Genomic DNA, 14,924 nt, shown 5'->3' with positions numbered 1-14,924 from the left:
CCCAGGGCGGGATCACAGAGACTGGGGGTTAATGGCAACGCCATCCCACCCAACACTCCATCCCAGGGCCAGCAGCACAGGCCAACGACATAGGACACAGCAGCACAGCCACGAAGGAGGACGACCAGGGATGAGACGGAGCAGCAGGAGCAGCAAGGACCTGCTCCCCATCCCCCATTCATCTGGCACTCAGGCAACCACAAAAGAATTCTTTGGATATTAAAGTTGTCTTAAATAGACTCTTAAAATGTTAATCCTTTCCAGTTTTGAAATTCCTCTAAGATGCTTGAAGCCCTTCCCCGCCATTTCCTGAGGACCTAGGATTCTGATTAGAGATGTCCTCCAGGACCAGAGAGGCTGCGCAGCTTTTGCCCTTATAGGAAACGGCCCCAGGCGGTTGTGCTTTATGAGATTTTATGGATTGCTGGTTTCCTATGTCTTCCCTTCTCTCAGGATATTACTCTCTCTTTGGTTCTGCTAGCAGCCGGCCTCCAGAAAAACACCACTTTTCATTTCTTGGAAACAATAACTAAGCTTGGTAGAGTTTTATTTAAAATAAGAGTACATGGAATCTGATGGAGGGTCCAAAGGGTTTCTTTGAAAGTAATGTTTTATGGACAGAGATTTGCAGCATCTGATCTAGATGCTGAGGGGTCCTTTCCAGGGGCCTGGCAGTGGGAAGACTGCTGTTCAGAGTAAGAGCCAAGGGCCCCTTGCTTGGTTCAGTTCACCTGAGTACCTGTGCGCAGAGCAGACGCTTGCCCGGCAGGCTGTATGGGGACAGACATGGAGAGAGATGCCCGTTTCCTTTACTTGGGTGCTTCAGTGCAAGGGGAGACCCCGCACACACTCCTGTGTGTGACCGCGGCCAGCCCAGCAGAGTGCACTGTAGCTAGCCAGATCAACTTGTGCAAAGGCAGTGCCCTGTGGGTGAGTAGAGGCCAGACAGCCCCTCTCCCAGGCTCTCCCTGGAGCAGGTTTGGACTGGCCCTGCCATTCTGCTTGATGGAATCCTTAGTCCCTTCCAGAGCAGATTCCAGTTTCTATTCCAGGTATGAGCATAGGCAACTGTCGGCTTTGCCCTTAAGGAGCACTCAGTTCTTCACCTAGAGCTCTACACGGGGCCTCATTTGCCACCTGGTGGCTGAACTGGAGGCCTCATGGACTTCCCCTCCCAGGATTCTGGGGGTCTCCCTCTCTCCACTGTTCCCAAGCCTCACCTCTCCTGGGTTGACCATAAGGTTCCTGGGTACTCCAATGGGGCTCATTTGTGTAGCACCAAGGCAACAGGGCCCTGAGCCTTTTCGGAGTCACTGACATTCCCAGTGGAAACACTGCCTGCCCAGGGAAAGGGGTAGGGCCCTGTTACAGGGAACTGATGGCTGAGAAGCAGAGATAGGTATTTTAAATGGTCTATATGTCTCCCAGAGACCCTGGCTGAGATGTCCCAGGGCCTCCCTTGTGAACATGTCCCAGCATTGCCTCCTTTGCCTCAGTTGCAAATATCACATTCTACTTCAGGCAGGGCTGTCGACTTTCAGTGTAGGAAATATGGTAACTGTAGCCCCAGACACCAGCTGGAAGCAGTTCTCCTGTTGGGTGACCCCTTGCTGCCTTTGTCTTGGCCCAGGACTGTGGCCTGTCAACCTCTATCCAAGAGTGGCCCTTCTGTCTCTGGCTTAGTGCCTTCCCCAGCCCTGGACTCACAATGCAGCTGGAAAAGCCAATGCCCCCCAGGCGGGGACACACGTAGTGCCACACACCAATGCTGCCGCGGCGGATCCTTTGGCCCACAGCCAGCTCCAGGAAGAAGAGGGGGATGCCAATAATGATCAGCAGCACCAGGTAGGGCACCAGGTAGGCACCTGTGGAGAGAGAGGAGGGGTGTCAGAGGCTGTCTAGAGTACAAGGTCAGAATGAGAGAAGGTGTGGCAGCAGGGTCCCCCAGTCTTAATCACATCTCAGAGCATCCACTCACTGACCCCAGTCCCAGGGCCCTTTCATGCCTGTGACCTACCCTACACTGGCTCATTCATACCCTGCTTCTCCTTGACTCCCCCAGCCTAAAATGCTAAGGGAGGAACATACGTATATCAATACTCCCGCTCACTAGACTCAGCTCAGAAACAGAGGGAAGGACATCTCACCGCGTCTCGGGAACGCATGCGTCAAGTCATATGCAGACACATTCACCTTAGAAAATACTCTGTGGACATCTGTTCACACCCCTCCTGCCCACAGGTAAGGAACCCCAGATGGCATGGGCCCTGATCACTTGCCCCCAGTGGCCCTGCCTGCCCATATCTGAGCCAGATGCTGATGCAGCAGACTGGGCAGCTCCAGGGAAGCAGAAACTGGAAGCTCTCCAGGGAGAGGGGGGGTCTAACCAGCATCCTCATTAATCCACAGCTAATTGGGAGGAACAGAAGAGAAATTGGCTGTTCAGGAAAGCGTAGTCAGGAGGATCATAAAGGATAGAATGAATCTTGCTAAAGATTCCAGATGATAAATGAATCTTGCTGTCCTAAACCTCACTGCAGACACAATCTCAATTCCAAGTGACAGGGCATTTAGCAGGAGAATTAAAGCCACGCCTGGACATGGACGAATGCACGCCACAGAGAGCTGTGCCAACCACACAGTCCTATTAGCAAACTGTCATCCAGGCCCTGCCTGTCTATCAAACAGTCTCAGGCCCGCCCTAGTCACCAAGGCCCTGATGGTCACCCCGTGCCTGTGAGCAGTCTCCAGATGTCCCCCAGCCTCACTGCTCTGCCCCTATCACATAATATCTCACATTCTCTCCTATATGTGCCAAATTTGCCAAGAAACACTGGGGATTGGGCACCAAACCTGGCACTTGGCAACAGTCAGCTGTGTACTGCGGGTCTACCCAGTGCCAAGCAGGAAAGTAGGGGGACAGTGGAGTAACAGAAGGCACAGACGCCATCCTTGGGGGAGCTCACAATCTGTGAGGGAGGTTGGGCTCTCAGCTGCACACGGGCAATGTCAGCACTGGTCACATGAAACCAACTGAGCAGTATGTATGTAGATATGCAGGAAGGGGCCTGGTTCTGGGGAGGCAACCCACCGAGTCATACACAATAGCACTGAATTCATCACCGTGGTGCACATAAATTCAACACATCAAAAGCAGCCTCGTCATGGTGCTCAAAGGAGGAAGGGTCTGAAGGAACACAGGTGTAGACCCCTGGGTCTGTCTAACTCAACTTCTTGGCCTTGGGTGGAAGGAAATGGAAGTAGAAAGAAGCCATCTGCTATAGGAAGGCAAAGGAAGATAGCCTTCCTGGTTTTTTTATTTATATGCCGCAATATCCTTGAGAGGGACTAGATGTGCAGGGAGATGGGTTTCAGAGTATTGGCATCTTCTACAGATGTTTCTTTCCTCTCCTCAACAGTGAACCTGCCTAAACCAGGTACTGGCCTCCTGCTGCTCAGGCCCCATCCACCTCAGTCAGGCAGGACACAGGGGGGCTGACCTAGCTGCAGGGTTCTCCACCAGGCTGAGGCCCTGCTGACCAGAGTGCTCGAGGGGCTGTGTGAAGTCTAGGGGAGCTCAATTTGTAGTGTATCAGCCTTTGTTGAAATCATTGGAGAAGACAGTAGCACCCTCTTCCATCTCAGAAAACACAACCTGGGGACACAGTGGGTTTGCTTCCATGTTTCAGCAGCTTTCAGGAGCCTCCAGTCGGGACAGCTGGGAGCATTAGGAAATTGAGCAAAATGTGGACCGACTCCAGGCTCTCTGAGGCTCCCTGGATCGCTAGCAATCTATGTCTCAGTCTACACCCAGCTCCTTGGTTCTGGCAAACCCCAGGTTTCTTTCCAGAGCTTAAAAGACTACATTGGCCCTAACCCATTGAGCTATGGATTAAGCAGGAGCCAAGTTCAGATCCTGGAGGCAGACCTCCCAGGCTCGAATCCTGGCTTTGCCACTTACTAGCTTGTAATTTGGGGCAAATTACTTGATATCTTGTCATCCGTGTAAAAAGGATGGAAATATTAAGTAGAAACATGAAAAATGGCTGATATGGGACCATTTTTTACTTATATAAATGCCATTTCATACACTTTGATGCGCTATCTATCACAGGGCTGTATTGTAAAGAGAAAATGAGTTACTTATCCACATTAAGCACTTAATAAACATTTGCCTCTTTCTCATAAAAATAAACAGAAAAGAGGCAAATTAAGAGGATGCAAAATAAAGAAATTGCTGGCATCTGGTGGAGCTAAGCAGAGTCCCAGAGTTTCCATCCAGAATTAAGCAAGGTTTGATTGAATCACCCATGTTTCAAAACCACCGAGTGCCAAGTCCAAGGCCAAACACCTGTCTCCTCCCTAGGACCATGTGCTTCCTGCTCGACATTTAAGGTGACTTGTAAAACCTGTGAGAGGCAGGACAGTTAAAGGTGAGAAGGGATTGCCGGAGCTAGATAGGAAGGACAAATAAGGGCAGGAACATAGAACATAGAATGGGAGCTCAGAATCCTAAGAGTTGACCACACTTTTCTTCTGGGGGTGTTGATTGCTGACACTATGAACAGGCGATCTAGGTAAGAACACTGTCCTGAGAGACTGCACTGTCCTGAGTGTATGCATGTGCACGCATGCAGTAGTCAGGGGGACTCTGGGATTCAGCACCAGGTATCCAGGCAGGGTTGATCATCTAAGCCAGCAAGGACAAGGTTAGAGGTTCTGAGTAAGTCCCCAAATGCCAGCTGTGATCCAAAAGTGTTTGGTGCTCCCAAGCTCTTCTCGGAGGAAAAGCATAAGGAAGTCTTTTGTTTATATCTTGCTTTGAGCTGGTCTTATGTCAACATGGTGACCACATCAAAAGCTCTGATTGGCAGTTACTTATAGAAAAAAATCAAAAATGTCTTTCAAGGAAGGGAACCATGTGGTGAATATACTCTACAGTGGAAGCCTCTGGCCTGACTCAGTCACATGAGCTCAGATGGGCAGTCTCACTCCCTGTCCTTCAGTAGAAACTGGGAAGGAAGAGAAGCCCCCAGGCAGACTTTGCCTTTTGAACCAGGCAGAGAATGTGTCCTTGTGTCCTTGTGGAGAGGAGGGGAAGCCGCTGGATGGGGCTGCATTTCAGTGCTGGAGAAGCAATGCCTGGGGGCTTCTGCCCACCCTGGCATCTGGAAGTGGTGATGGTGGTCTGACCCCAGCAAGAACCTCAAGAGAAATTCACACAGGTACAGCATGAGGTCCCCTACGGGAGTGGGGCAGGTGACAGCAGGTGCCATAAGCAGTACACAGGCTGGGGCCAGGTTTTTCAGGTTGAGTCCTAACTATGTCACATGACCCTGAACAAACCACCTAAACAAGCTGTGTCTCAGTTTTGCAGTCTCTAAAGCGAGGATGATGATACAACTCCTTCTTCACATAAGATGGTTGGGAGGATTCCATGGTCGGACTTGTGAAAACGGTAATGTGGTTGTTTCAAGATGCTCAAATATCAGCAGTTTCAGGCCTAAAAGCCAATGTTTAGAAAATGCTTAGCACCTAGTAGGCATTTGAGAATAGTGGCCAACAGGTGCTCTTTATTATGGGTCGTGTAGTGTATAAAGCTCATTTAATCCTTCCAGCAGGAGCCACTATTCATTATTACCCCCATTTTACAGATGAGGCACAAAGAAGTTAAGCAACTTTTACTAGGTCCCAGACTGGGATCGGAACCCAGGCAGTCTGCAGTCAGAGTACGCATTCTTATCATCATGGCCTACAGCCTCTGGATAGCTATTAGCCACCGTTATGGCTATTCCTGGGAGTCACTCTGGAATCCTGAATTGCCACCTTACATGGACTCCAGTTCTGCCTCCTTTTCACCCCTCAGCCCTGCCCATTCGCAGGGCACCTTGGTGCAAGCAGGGCAGCCTCTTACCTCCTCCATTTTTCTGGCACAGGTAGGGGAATCTCCAGATGTTGCCGAGGCCCACGGAGAAGCCGATCTGGGCCAGGATGTACTGCAGCTTGCTATTCCAGGCTGGTCGGTCCTCTGCGTCCAGCTCCTCCTCCGCTGCCTTCTGCTTGCCACCTGCCTCACCGCACACATTCAGTACACTCTGCTTGTAGTCCACAGGCTCCTCAAGGGCCAGCAGGTCAGCCACTGACTCGGTGACATGTTCATTGCTGTGCTCACGTTGGGTCACCTTGCTGTTCTTCGGCATGGGTGCCACCGGGGCTGTGCAGCCCTGCTCCCCAGCACACAGAGAAGGTGGGACTCAGCTGCTGTCAGCTCTTTCTCATCCAGGGACCTATGAAAACAGGAGAGCAGGAGAGGATTAACTGAGCACACCGGGGAGGTAGGAAGCCCAAATCAGATTCAACCTGATCAACTCCCTGGCACACACTCTGAGGCTGGTCGAGGGCCTCAAAGGTTGAGCTTGCCTCCCCTTCCCATCATGCCCCCATTGCAGAGTTCAAGGTCTGCATGCTCAATTTTCCCATAAGAGAAAGGTAAACTTAATGGGGCAAAGTGGGCAAACCCATCCACTGAGCTGGAGTAAGGGGCCACCCATCATGCCACGGCCCTCTTCATAATGAAGAGTTGAGAGTGTTCCAGACCCTTGGGAGACCCCCACAGCTTTCCCCCTTCCAGGCTGACCTACCTGTCTGGTATTCTATGGAGCTAAAACTACTTGGTAGGACCCAGGAAAACCAGTGTCTGCCTTTTCTAGGGTCTTTCTATTCAAAATATAGTCCATGGACCAGTAGCATGACCCAGCGCTTGATAGAAATGCACAATCTCAACCCCACTCCAGACCTACTGAATCACTCTCTGCATTTTTACAGGATTCCCAGGTGATTCAGAGAAACATTAACATTTGCACCTCACCTCCACCAAAAAAAAAAAAAAAAAAATGTAGTGCCCTCACAGTGGGGCCCCTGGGTGCCACCAAGGCACCTTCATTTCCTTGGCAGAAACATCTGACCAGGCTCGGCTAAGGATTCTGGCACCAGAGACCTAGAAGTATTTGCTTGGTGCCAACAAATCCTGGGTCATTGCTCAACGTTGACATTATCTGAGGGCCACTGCAGCCAGGAGCCGGTTCTCCATCCTTCAGAGACAGTTTTACGGCAGATAATGTCTGCACAACACGGGTGGGGAGGCAAAACCCTCCCCTGCTCCAGCAGGTCCTCATTTGTCATTCATGCCTTCCCTTAAAGAAATAGAGCACCAAGAAAATGAATCCTTGAAGAATTCTAACACCCGTTATATTTCAAGGCACCTCCTCATTAAGGGGAGGTTGGAGGATTTAAAATTAAACACACACACACACACACACACACCCCGGTCGGTAGTTGCCCTGCATCTTTCTAGGGATGTAAATTATCCAGCTCTGTAATTACTTTATTAAGAGAACGAGCTGTCCCTGGAAGCCGGGCTGGCTGCTTATTCTCCTCCTTCTACATCTGTGCCACCTGAATGGCACAGGCAAGGTTACTGGGCAGCAGAAGGGCACAGAGGTACCCTTCCTGCTGGGCTAGACCCAGAATTCCTGGCTGACTCTAATCAAAACCTGACCTTTGAGGGAATCCAGCCAGCCAGGTCCTGCTACACATGTGGCGAAGCTGTGAGGCCCAGCAGGTGGGGATAAATGTCTATGCTGGTCCTGGGGATGGACTAGCCCTCCACAGAGGCATGGATCATATTAGCAAGTGACACTTCCCTGCCTTCCTCACCCAAGGGCAAGAGTGAATCGTCAGCAATATGCCCTTCCACCCCGGGAACAGTCAGGGTCTTGGGCTTTGGAGGAACGGAGACAGAGCCAGCTTGCCTAAAAGACCTCAGGATCCCCTTTAAAAAGCTCTCTACTGGGACTCCACTGTGGGTCAGCTGAACATCCCACTGTATCCTGGAGGGTGCCCCAAAGTGGCACTTAGGTGTCTGTGAACGCTGTGGCCCGCAGCCTCCCTCCAGGGCTGCTGTGTTCCTCATGCCAGACAAATAAAGAGCTATAAAGGGATTTATGCAATAGGAGGCCTGTGTTCTGGCCTAGGATGTCAGCTTGAACCCCACCCTGACCCCACCCAGGAGGTCCCTGTCCCCAGGGTGCTCAAATAGAAACCATATGCAATGGCTGCTTCTCTGGGCACTGCATCCTCCTCCTGAGCTCACATGGAGAGCTTTTATTAAAGACTGGAGCTGAGGCACAGGGTGAGGGTCCCTCTGGAGACTGCAGGCGTGGGTGGGGGTGCCTTGGCTCAGAGCCTCTCTCTCGCTATTCTGCCTACAACAGGATTTGATCAGAACAATCTGCAATGCATTAGGTCTGATTTAATGATCATCAAGCCACAGCTGGAAAAAAGCAAGGGAGAGTCCCCCCAGTCTGCAGAATTCATCTTGATGCTGGCCAATTGAAACTCACATTTCCCCATAAATAGCCTGGTGAGTGGCAGCTCGGTCACCAACATGAGCAAGGGTTGGATGGGAAAAAAGCACCCTTTTAAGCTAAGAGGACTCAAGGACAAAGTTAGCACATTCTGGGAAAGTCAGAGAAGGACACTGAAAACAGCATCCGGGCAACCACAGGTCCATGCTTCATGCTGTATAAGCTTCCTCCTTTTCCCCATGATGTCACGGAGGTGTCCGAGCATCCTGCACTGCAGGATGGGGGCCTAAGGAATCCCTGTGTCATCAGATTTGCAAGATGCAAAGTGCTGATGTGAACCTGCAAGCTGAGGTTCTGGGTTTTAATCACAGTTGGGAAGTGCCCGGTGACTGTGACTGTGCCCAAGTAGCAGCAGAGCCAGATTCTGAGAAATAAAAGCTTGAGGAATCCTAGCAATTCCCCCACTTTACATATATGGCAACCGAGGCCCAGAGAGAAAAAGAGAATAATGGCTCAGAACTACTCAGGTCCTCCTGACACCCTGATCAGAGAGTCTCATTCGGGGAGTTTCACCTACTGAGTTGGGCTCAGTAAAGACGGAAACAGAGAGAGGGCAGATGGGTGTGGAGGTTTAGGGCAAGGACTTTGAAGTCAGACAGGCTAGGTTTTGGGAGTTCCCCTTCATTCATTCACTCACTCACTTGCTCACCCAAGTGACTCCCATATACCATGATCTTTCTAGGGGCAAGGGATACAGTAGTGAACAAAAAAGGCCATGTGTCCCTCTTGTGGAGTTCACAAGAGAGCCAGAAACTAAGAAATAAATGTCAAACATAACGGTCAGGGGTGATGTGTGCTCCACAGAGAAATAGCAAGGAGGAATGGGGGAACTGGCAGGCTGTTCCTTTAGGCTGGAGGTGGGGAGGCCTGGAAAGGCCTCTCGGTGACATTGGAGCAGAGGCCTTAATGACAGGAAAGAGCATTGGCTGAGAAAAGAGCCTGCTGAAAGGAAGCAGTATGAGGAATTCCAGGAACAGCAAGGTGGCCGGAGTCACCAGAAGGGAGCGGCAGGGAGGGCTGGCCCCTGGAGACCTTGGCCACACACTAACTGTGTGCTCTTTGGACAAGGCACAAACCATGGGAGCATCAGTCTCCTTGTGAGGAAAACAATTACATCTAATGACAGTTCCCTGCTCTCTCTCAGGGAAGGCTGCTGAGAGGAGCCAGTGAGTTACCACAAATGAGTGCCTGGCATACAGCTTGGCACACGGGGAAGATCCAAAGGGTAGAGGCTGCTGCCTGGAGGCCTGGCATTATTTACCTTTATCCATTTAAAATATGTAAGTGCCCATATTTACATCTGGTCTCAGAAATCCCCGCTCCCTCTTAAGGAAGGGCCAAGGTGACGTGGGAGTGAAGACAGGAGGTAGACAGAAGCATTTTTCCTCAACCTCAGAAACGTCTACTCGGGTTAGCAAGAACTGGCTTCCTCCTGGGGCTGCCGGCCAGCACCTTACAAAGCCCTGCCACTCACCATACCCCAGTGGACGAAGGATCGAGGCACAGGGTACATGGAAAAGATTGGCAATAAAATGTAAATAAAAATAAGGCCTCAAATGAAAAGTTGGGCATTACTATTAATAATAAAAATACAGTTCAGACATGATATCTGTGATCATTTGAAACCACTTAACATTTTCTTTCTTTCTCAAGGTACCAATGATGGAAACCAGGGGTACTTAATCACTGAGTCACCACTCCAGCTCTTTTCATTTTTTTATTTTGAGACAGGACCTCACTAAATTGCTGAGGCTGGTCTTGAATTTTTAATCCTCCTACCTCAGCCTCCCAAGCCCCTCAGATTACAGGTGTGTGCCCCCATGCCTGGTCCACTTAACATTTTTACATGTTCTACTGGTACAGTGTAGACCAGTGATCCTGCTCATCAACTGTTCAATCTGGGTTTAAATCCCAGCTTCACTCGGTATCAAGTGCTTAGTTTCAGTTTCCTCACCTGTCCCAGGAGCTCCAAGTGCCCCTTAGGGCTGAGAGGAGGGTAAACTGTGCAGGTCCTAGCGACCCCCGGGGGTCTCTCACAAACGCTGCCTCTTCCTGGGCTGTCGCTGGATTCACACTGCCACTGCTGCCAGGGAATTAAGCTGGCAGCTGCCTTCACTCCAGGTGACAGATGGGGGTGCCAAGACCAGGACAGTGCAGACTGTGGTGCTCAGCACCCAGGTCTCCCTGCTTCTGGACTCTCTCCATGCCCCAAGCTGAAAGGCTTCTTTAAAGGGGAAGTGGAGGCAGCAGAGACTTGGAACAACCCTCCCTCTCCCCAAGCCTCACTCCTGGTCCTCTGAAGCCTGGGATCCACGTGCTAGAGAAAGAACAGCTTCCAGATCAGAGCACAGGAATGCAAAGGGCATCCAATCAACAACCCCAAAGTATAGCCTGGGACAAGCACAAGCCTTGCCTTTGCATCCCATAGAGCCAGCCACAATTCAGGCACCAACCAGCTCTGCAGACTGGTACCACTGCCCTGACCTCCCTGGACCTCCGTTTCCCTGTGTGTAAAATGGGTGGGTCTGGATGGCATCTAAGGCCCCTTTCAGCTCCAGCATATATCCAGCAAGTGCTCCTCCTGCATGTGGGCATGAGCAAGGCATCTCCTGCCTCTGGCACCAGGTGACGCAGACTCACAGTACGTCTGTCCTGCCCCCTCTGTCAGCTGAGAGCAGGCCGGAGCATCTTGAAGATGTGCTGACAATCAGCCCAACCGTATTCTCATTATCCCCCCGTAGTAGCTGAGGTGGGTTGTAAAGTTGCGCTCACGAACCACACGTCAGATGATGGAGGTGCATGGTACTCTCTGAAAGGAACGCCTCCATTACCTAAAGCACGATGCAGAGGGGCTTGAGTGCTGAGCAGGTCCTCAGTGCCAGCTTGTCACTTAGCAACCATGCGGCTTACAGCTCAGAATAGCTCCTGTGAGAGAAGCAGGACTGAGCAGTGAACTGTGAGTCTTCTTCAAAGAGAAAAAAATAGCGCGACTAGGAGGCAGACAGGTAAAAATATCTCCTGCCAGAGCACTGATGGCTCCACCACAATTTTTCAAACAGGGCATCTGGCCATGAGCTCATCTGGGGCCACACCTACACCCCCTCCCTACCCTGCAGCACCTGGAGAAGGCGGAACGGGTGTCCTTCCAGGATGCTAAAGTCAGCCCCTCTGAGCACCTGCTTCTAGTTCTGGAGTGTCTCTTGCTCAGGAAGGCTGCATCGGGTCACCTAAGGGACAAACTCCCCATGGGAACTCAGTGGGGAAACTGCCATCTTTGGGGAAGCAAGCAGTCAACTTGACCCCAGACCCCATGGCACCCACTTCACCCAGCCCCACAGTGTACCCAGCTCTGTCACCCTCAGCTCTGTGGCACTAGAAAGAGTGTTATGACCCAGCACAGCCTCAAATAGATGAGACAAACTGGAAGCAATGGGAGAAGGCCCAGCTCCCAGGCCTCAAGGGTCGGAGTGCCTGGCAGCTTCCTGATTTCCATGTGACAAGCAGTTGTAGCCCCAACAGCTTTTCTAATTACCTCGGAGCCTCTGGGCTTCCACTGAGGTTAAACTGTTATCAGAGACACAAATTGTCCTCCAAATTATTTTAATGGTTTTATCGAAACCTCTGACAGTCACCTGGGCAAACAACTCCTGATAAGACCTGGCAACGGCTTGGCAACTGCTCTCCCTTCTTTCTCTCCCAGGGCACACAGGCAGAGACCCCACCATTCTCAATCTCTCCCACCTTCACCCCCATCCGAGTGTTGTAGCTTCCTGCCAGGTGTTCAGCTCTGCCCTGTTCCCACCCCTCCTGCTCTGCTTCAGAACTTCTCTTCTGCTAGACACTCACTGCGGGCTCCCAACTCACTTCTCCCTCCCACATGTCGCCTTCAGAGGCATCTCCTGGAAATACCATGTAGCCCCACTCCCACTGCCTACTGAAGAGAGCCCAGGCCTCTCTCCCAGACATTTGCCCCCCTGCAGGACCCCCCTGGGCTTCCACTTCCTACCAGCTCAGTCTACTCCATCTGCATAAGCCCTTCCCCTCCTCTGCCTCCTGAAGCCTTCTAGGTCCAAGGCCTCAACTCCACGACACCTTCTGCAATTCTCTGAGTAAGCACTGACGTCTTTTTTTGCTGCCCTTCTCAGTACACTCCTCGTGAGACCGTTTTATGCTTTCACCATCTGGCTTTCTGAAATAACCAGTTGTTGTTAATGTGCCTGATTCTTTTTTCCACACAGGAAGTTCCATGAAGGCAGGAACCCAGGTGTGCCAACTTCATGTCCGCTCTTCACTACTCCCTGCCCAGCCAGTGCCTGGCATGCGCAGGTTATCCTACCAATTTCTGGGGGCAGAATAGGGTACTTAACAGATGTTCTGGATCCCTGACTCCCCATCCTGAGAACAACCTGCTTCGTGTGTTGCTATCCTAAGGGCAGCCTTCACCTTTGAAACCAACAGGCATGGGTAAAAAGTAGACAGAGCTGACCAGAGAGACATTTAGACTGACGAGACGTCTGCATTTTGACACAGTCAGGGGGACTCTAATCAAGTGCAGCTCTCAACCCATGTGGGGAGGACCCCAGGACTTGGAAGCCAGCTTTCTGTTCCTTATTCCATTGTAAAATAAGGAACATCACTTATTTACCAACTGCATCTGGTTACCACATGGATGGAAGGAGGAGGAAAGAAAAGCTTTGGGGGAAATCAAATAAACAGGCTGGTAATTTTCTGACTCCATTTCACTGATTTGTCAGGTTTGTGTTTGGGTCTCCCGTTTCATATCACAATTGACAAGGCCAGATTCTGGTGTCTTTCTGTTACAGGTGTTCAATAAATATGATAAGAATGAATTAAATGAGTGCATGAGTACATGGACACATTTTAAATGCCCCCAATTTTCTACCGTCTGAGTATTTTTCCAGCTTCCGATCTTTCCCATATTCTGATATAACAGTCTGATCCCAAGACCATGACCCAAGTGACAGTTTAAAAGCTAAGGTACTCCACAAAGCCTGGCCATCATTCAATGATTTTTTTTTTCTTCTTTTTAAAAGGAGGCAGTATTGTACTCCACCTTTCCCCCTCTGTAGACAGGAACCATTCTCATCGCAAAAAAAAAAATCAGTTTTGGATAAGACAGTCTAGCACGGGACTGGTGGGACCGTTTCCAACAACCAATCAGGTCAAAGAGCTGAGGGGACCTTCCAAAGCCCCCTTCTCACCTCCAGGTTGCATTTGTGGAATATGCTCTTTGCCCTGGGTATTTTGTTTTCTTAGCTAAGAGAAAAAAAAAGAAGCAGGAAGAGGGGCAGATGGTCCAGAGGGGGAAGAACTGGCACTGGAAAGCGTGGGCGTGGCCAGTGCAAACAAGATCTTTTGGTTCCTTTTTACCGTTTTGTGCCACGGGGGAAAGCGTGCTCAGTAGGTAAGCAAGGGCAGCCCAGCACACCCCGCCCCCACGGGCTGATCTTCTAGAATTCAGGTGCTGAGCAATCTACTGAAGGCAGAGTGGGATGTAACAAGATAAACAGTGACAACAGCAGCATACAGGCCACACTGCTGGAATGCCACCTCTGGGGCAGCCCCTGGGCAGAGAGCCTTACTTCTAGGATCTCCTTTAATCTTGCCAGTAATGGCCACAGGTGAGGACCACTGACACTCCCAATTTGCACATAAAAAAGTGGAGGCTCCCAGGGATTAACTGCCTCTAGCTCATTGAACTCAAGATCCTTGACTGCGGCACTTGCTTGAGCTTACCAGAACTAATGGAAGGTTTTTCACTCAAGTAGGTCACCCCTGTCACAGACCAACTGCCATTTTGAAACGGCGATCGATTACAATCATGTCCTGTTTTGTCTTGTTGTTTTCTTTCTTTGCAGTACTGGAGATTTTCCCTGGGTTACTGCCACTGAATTCCACCCCCAGCCCTTTTTAGTTTTTATTTTGAGACAAGGTCTCACAAAGTTGCCCAGTCTGGCCTTGAACTTCCAATACTCCTGCCTCGATCTTCTGCGTAGCTGGAATTACAATCCTGTACCAGACTCCCATATCCTGATTCTAAGACATGGTAACGTGCAAAAATATGTATCTTGGAATCTGCACTTAGACAACTTGTCCACAGGCACAGGATCAAAACTAGAGACGTCTGGTTTGCCACAGACACAGTCTGACTCTAGAACGTGACTTCCAATCTCACAGCTGTCCTAGGAAGATCACAGGGTTTAGGGCCAGGAAAACCTAAATTTGAGTCCTGCTCTGCCACTTCCCAGGGAGTCTTTGGGAAGGTATACAACTTCTCTTGCTTTCAGCTTCTGGACCTGAAAAGATGGGGAATGAAGGCTGCTATCTCATGAGTATAAAATGAGACAAACATAAAGGTTGTGCTCAACAGAGGCCAGACACTCCAGAGACCAGCACCAGCTGCCCCCTGAAAGTGAGAGCAAATCAGGAAGGGAATAAAGGCACATTGCCCCCTCACCTTGTCCCACAATGCCCTGG

At 50.5% G+C, this 14,924-nt stretch overlaps 1 protein-coding gene across 2 annotated transcripts in view; it reads right to left on the bottom strand.

Annotated features, from left to right (window-relative positions):
* Slc6a17 (solute carrier family 6 member 17) overlaps positions 1–6,200 on the bottom strand; it is a 29,148-nt gene extending 22,948 nt beyond the window's left edge. For both annotated transcript variants that reach the window (XM_026402840.2, XM_026402842.2), the window contains exons 1-2: positions 5,915–6,200; positions 1,708–1,865 (exon numbers count right to left, since the gene is read on the bottom strand). In XM_026402840.2, the coding sequence (XP_026258625.2) occupies positions 1,708–1,865; positions 5,915–6,200 (444 nt within the window). The remainder of the gene's footprint in view (positions 1–1,707; positions 1,866–5,914) is intronic.
* Between the last annotated feature and the right edge of the window lie 8,724 nt (positions 6,201–14,924).

This window comes from Urocitellus parryii, chromosome 11 (assembly GCF_045843805.1).
Source record: "Urocitellus parryii isolate mUroPar1 chromosome 11, mUroPar1.hap1, whole genome shotgun sequence".
Classification (NCBI taxonomy): domain Eukaryota; kingdom Metazoa; phylum Chordata; class Mammalia; order Rodentia; family Sciuridae; genus Urocitellus; species Urocitellus parryii.
The sequence above is the reverse complement of the archived record's forward strand: the minus strand, read 5'-3'. Positions and strand labels throughout refer to the sequence as shown.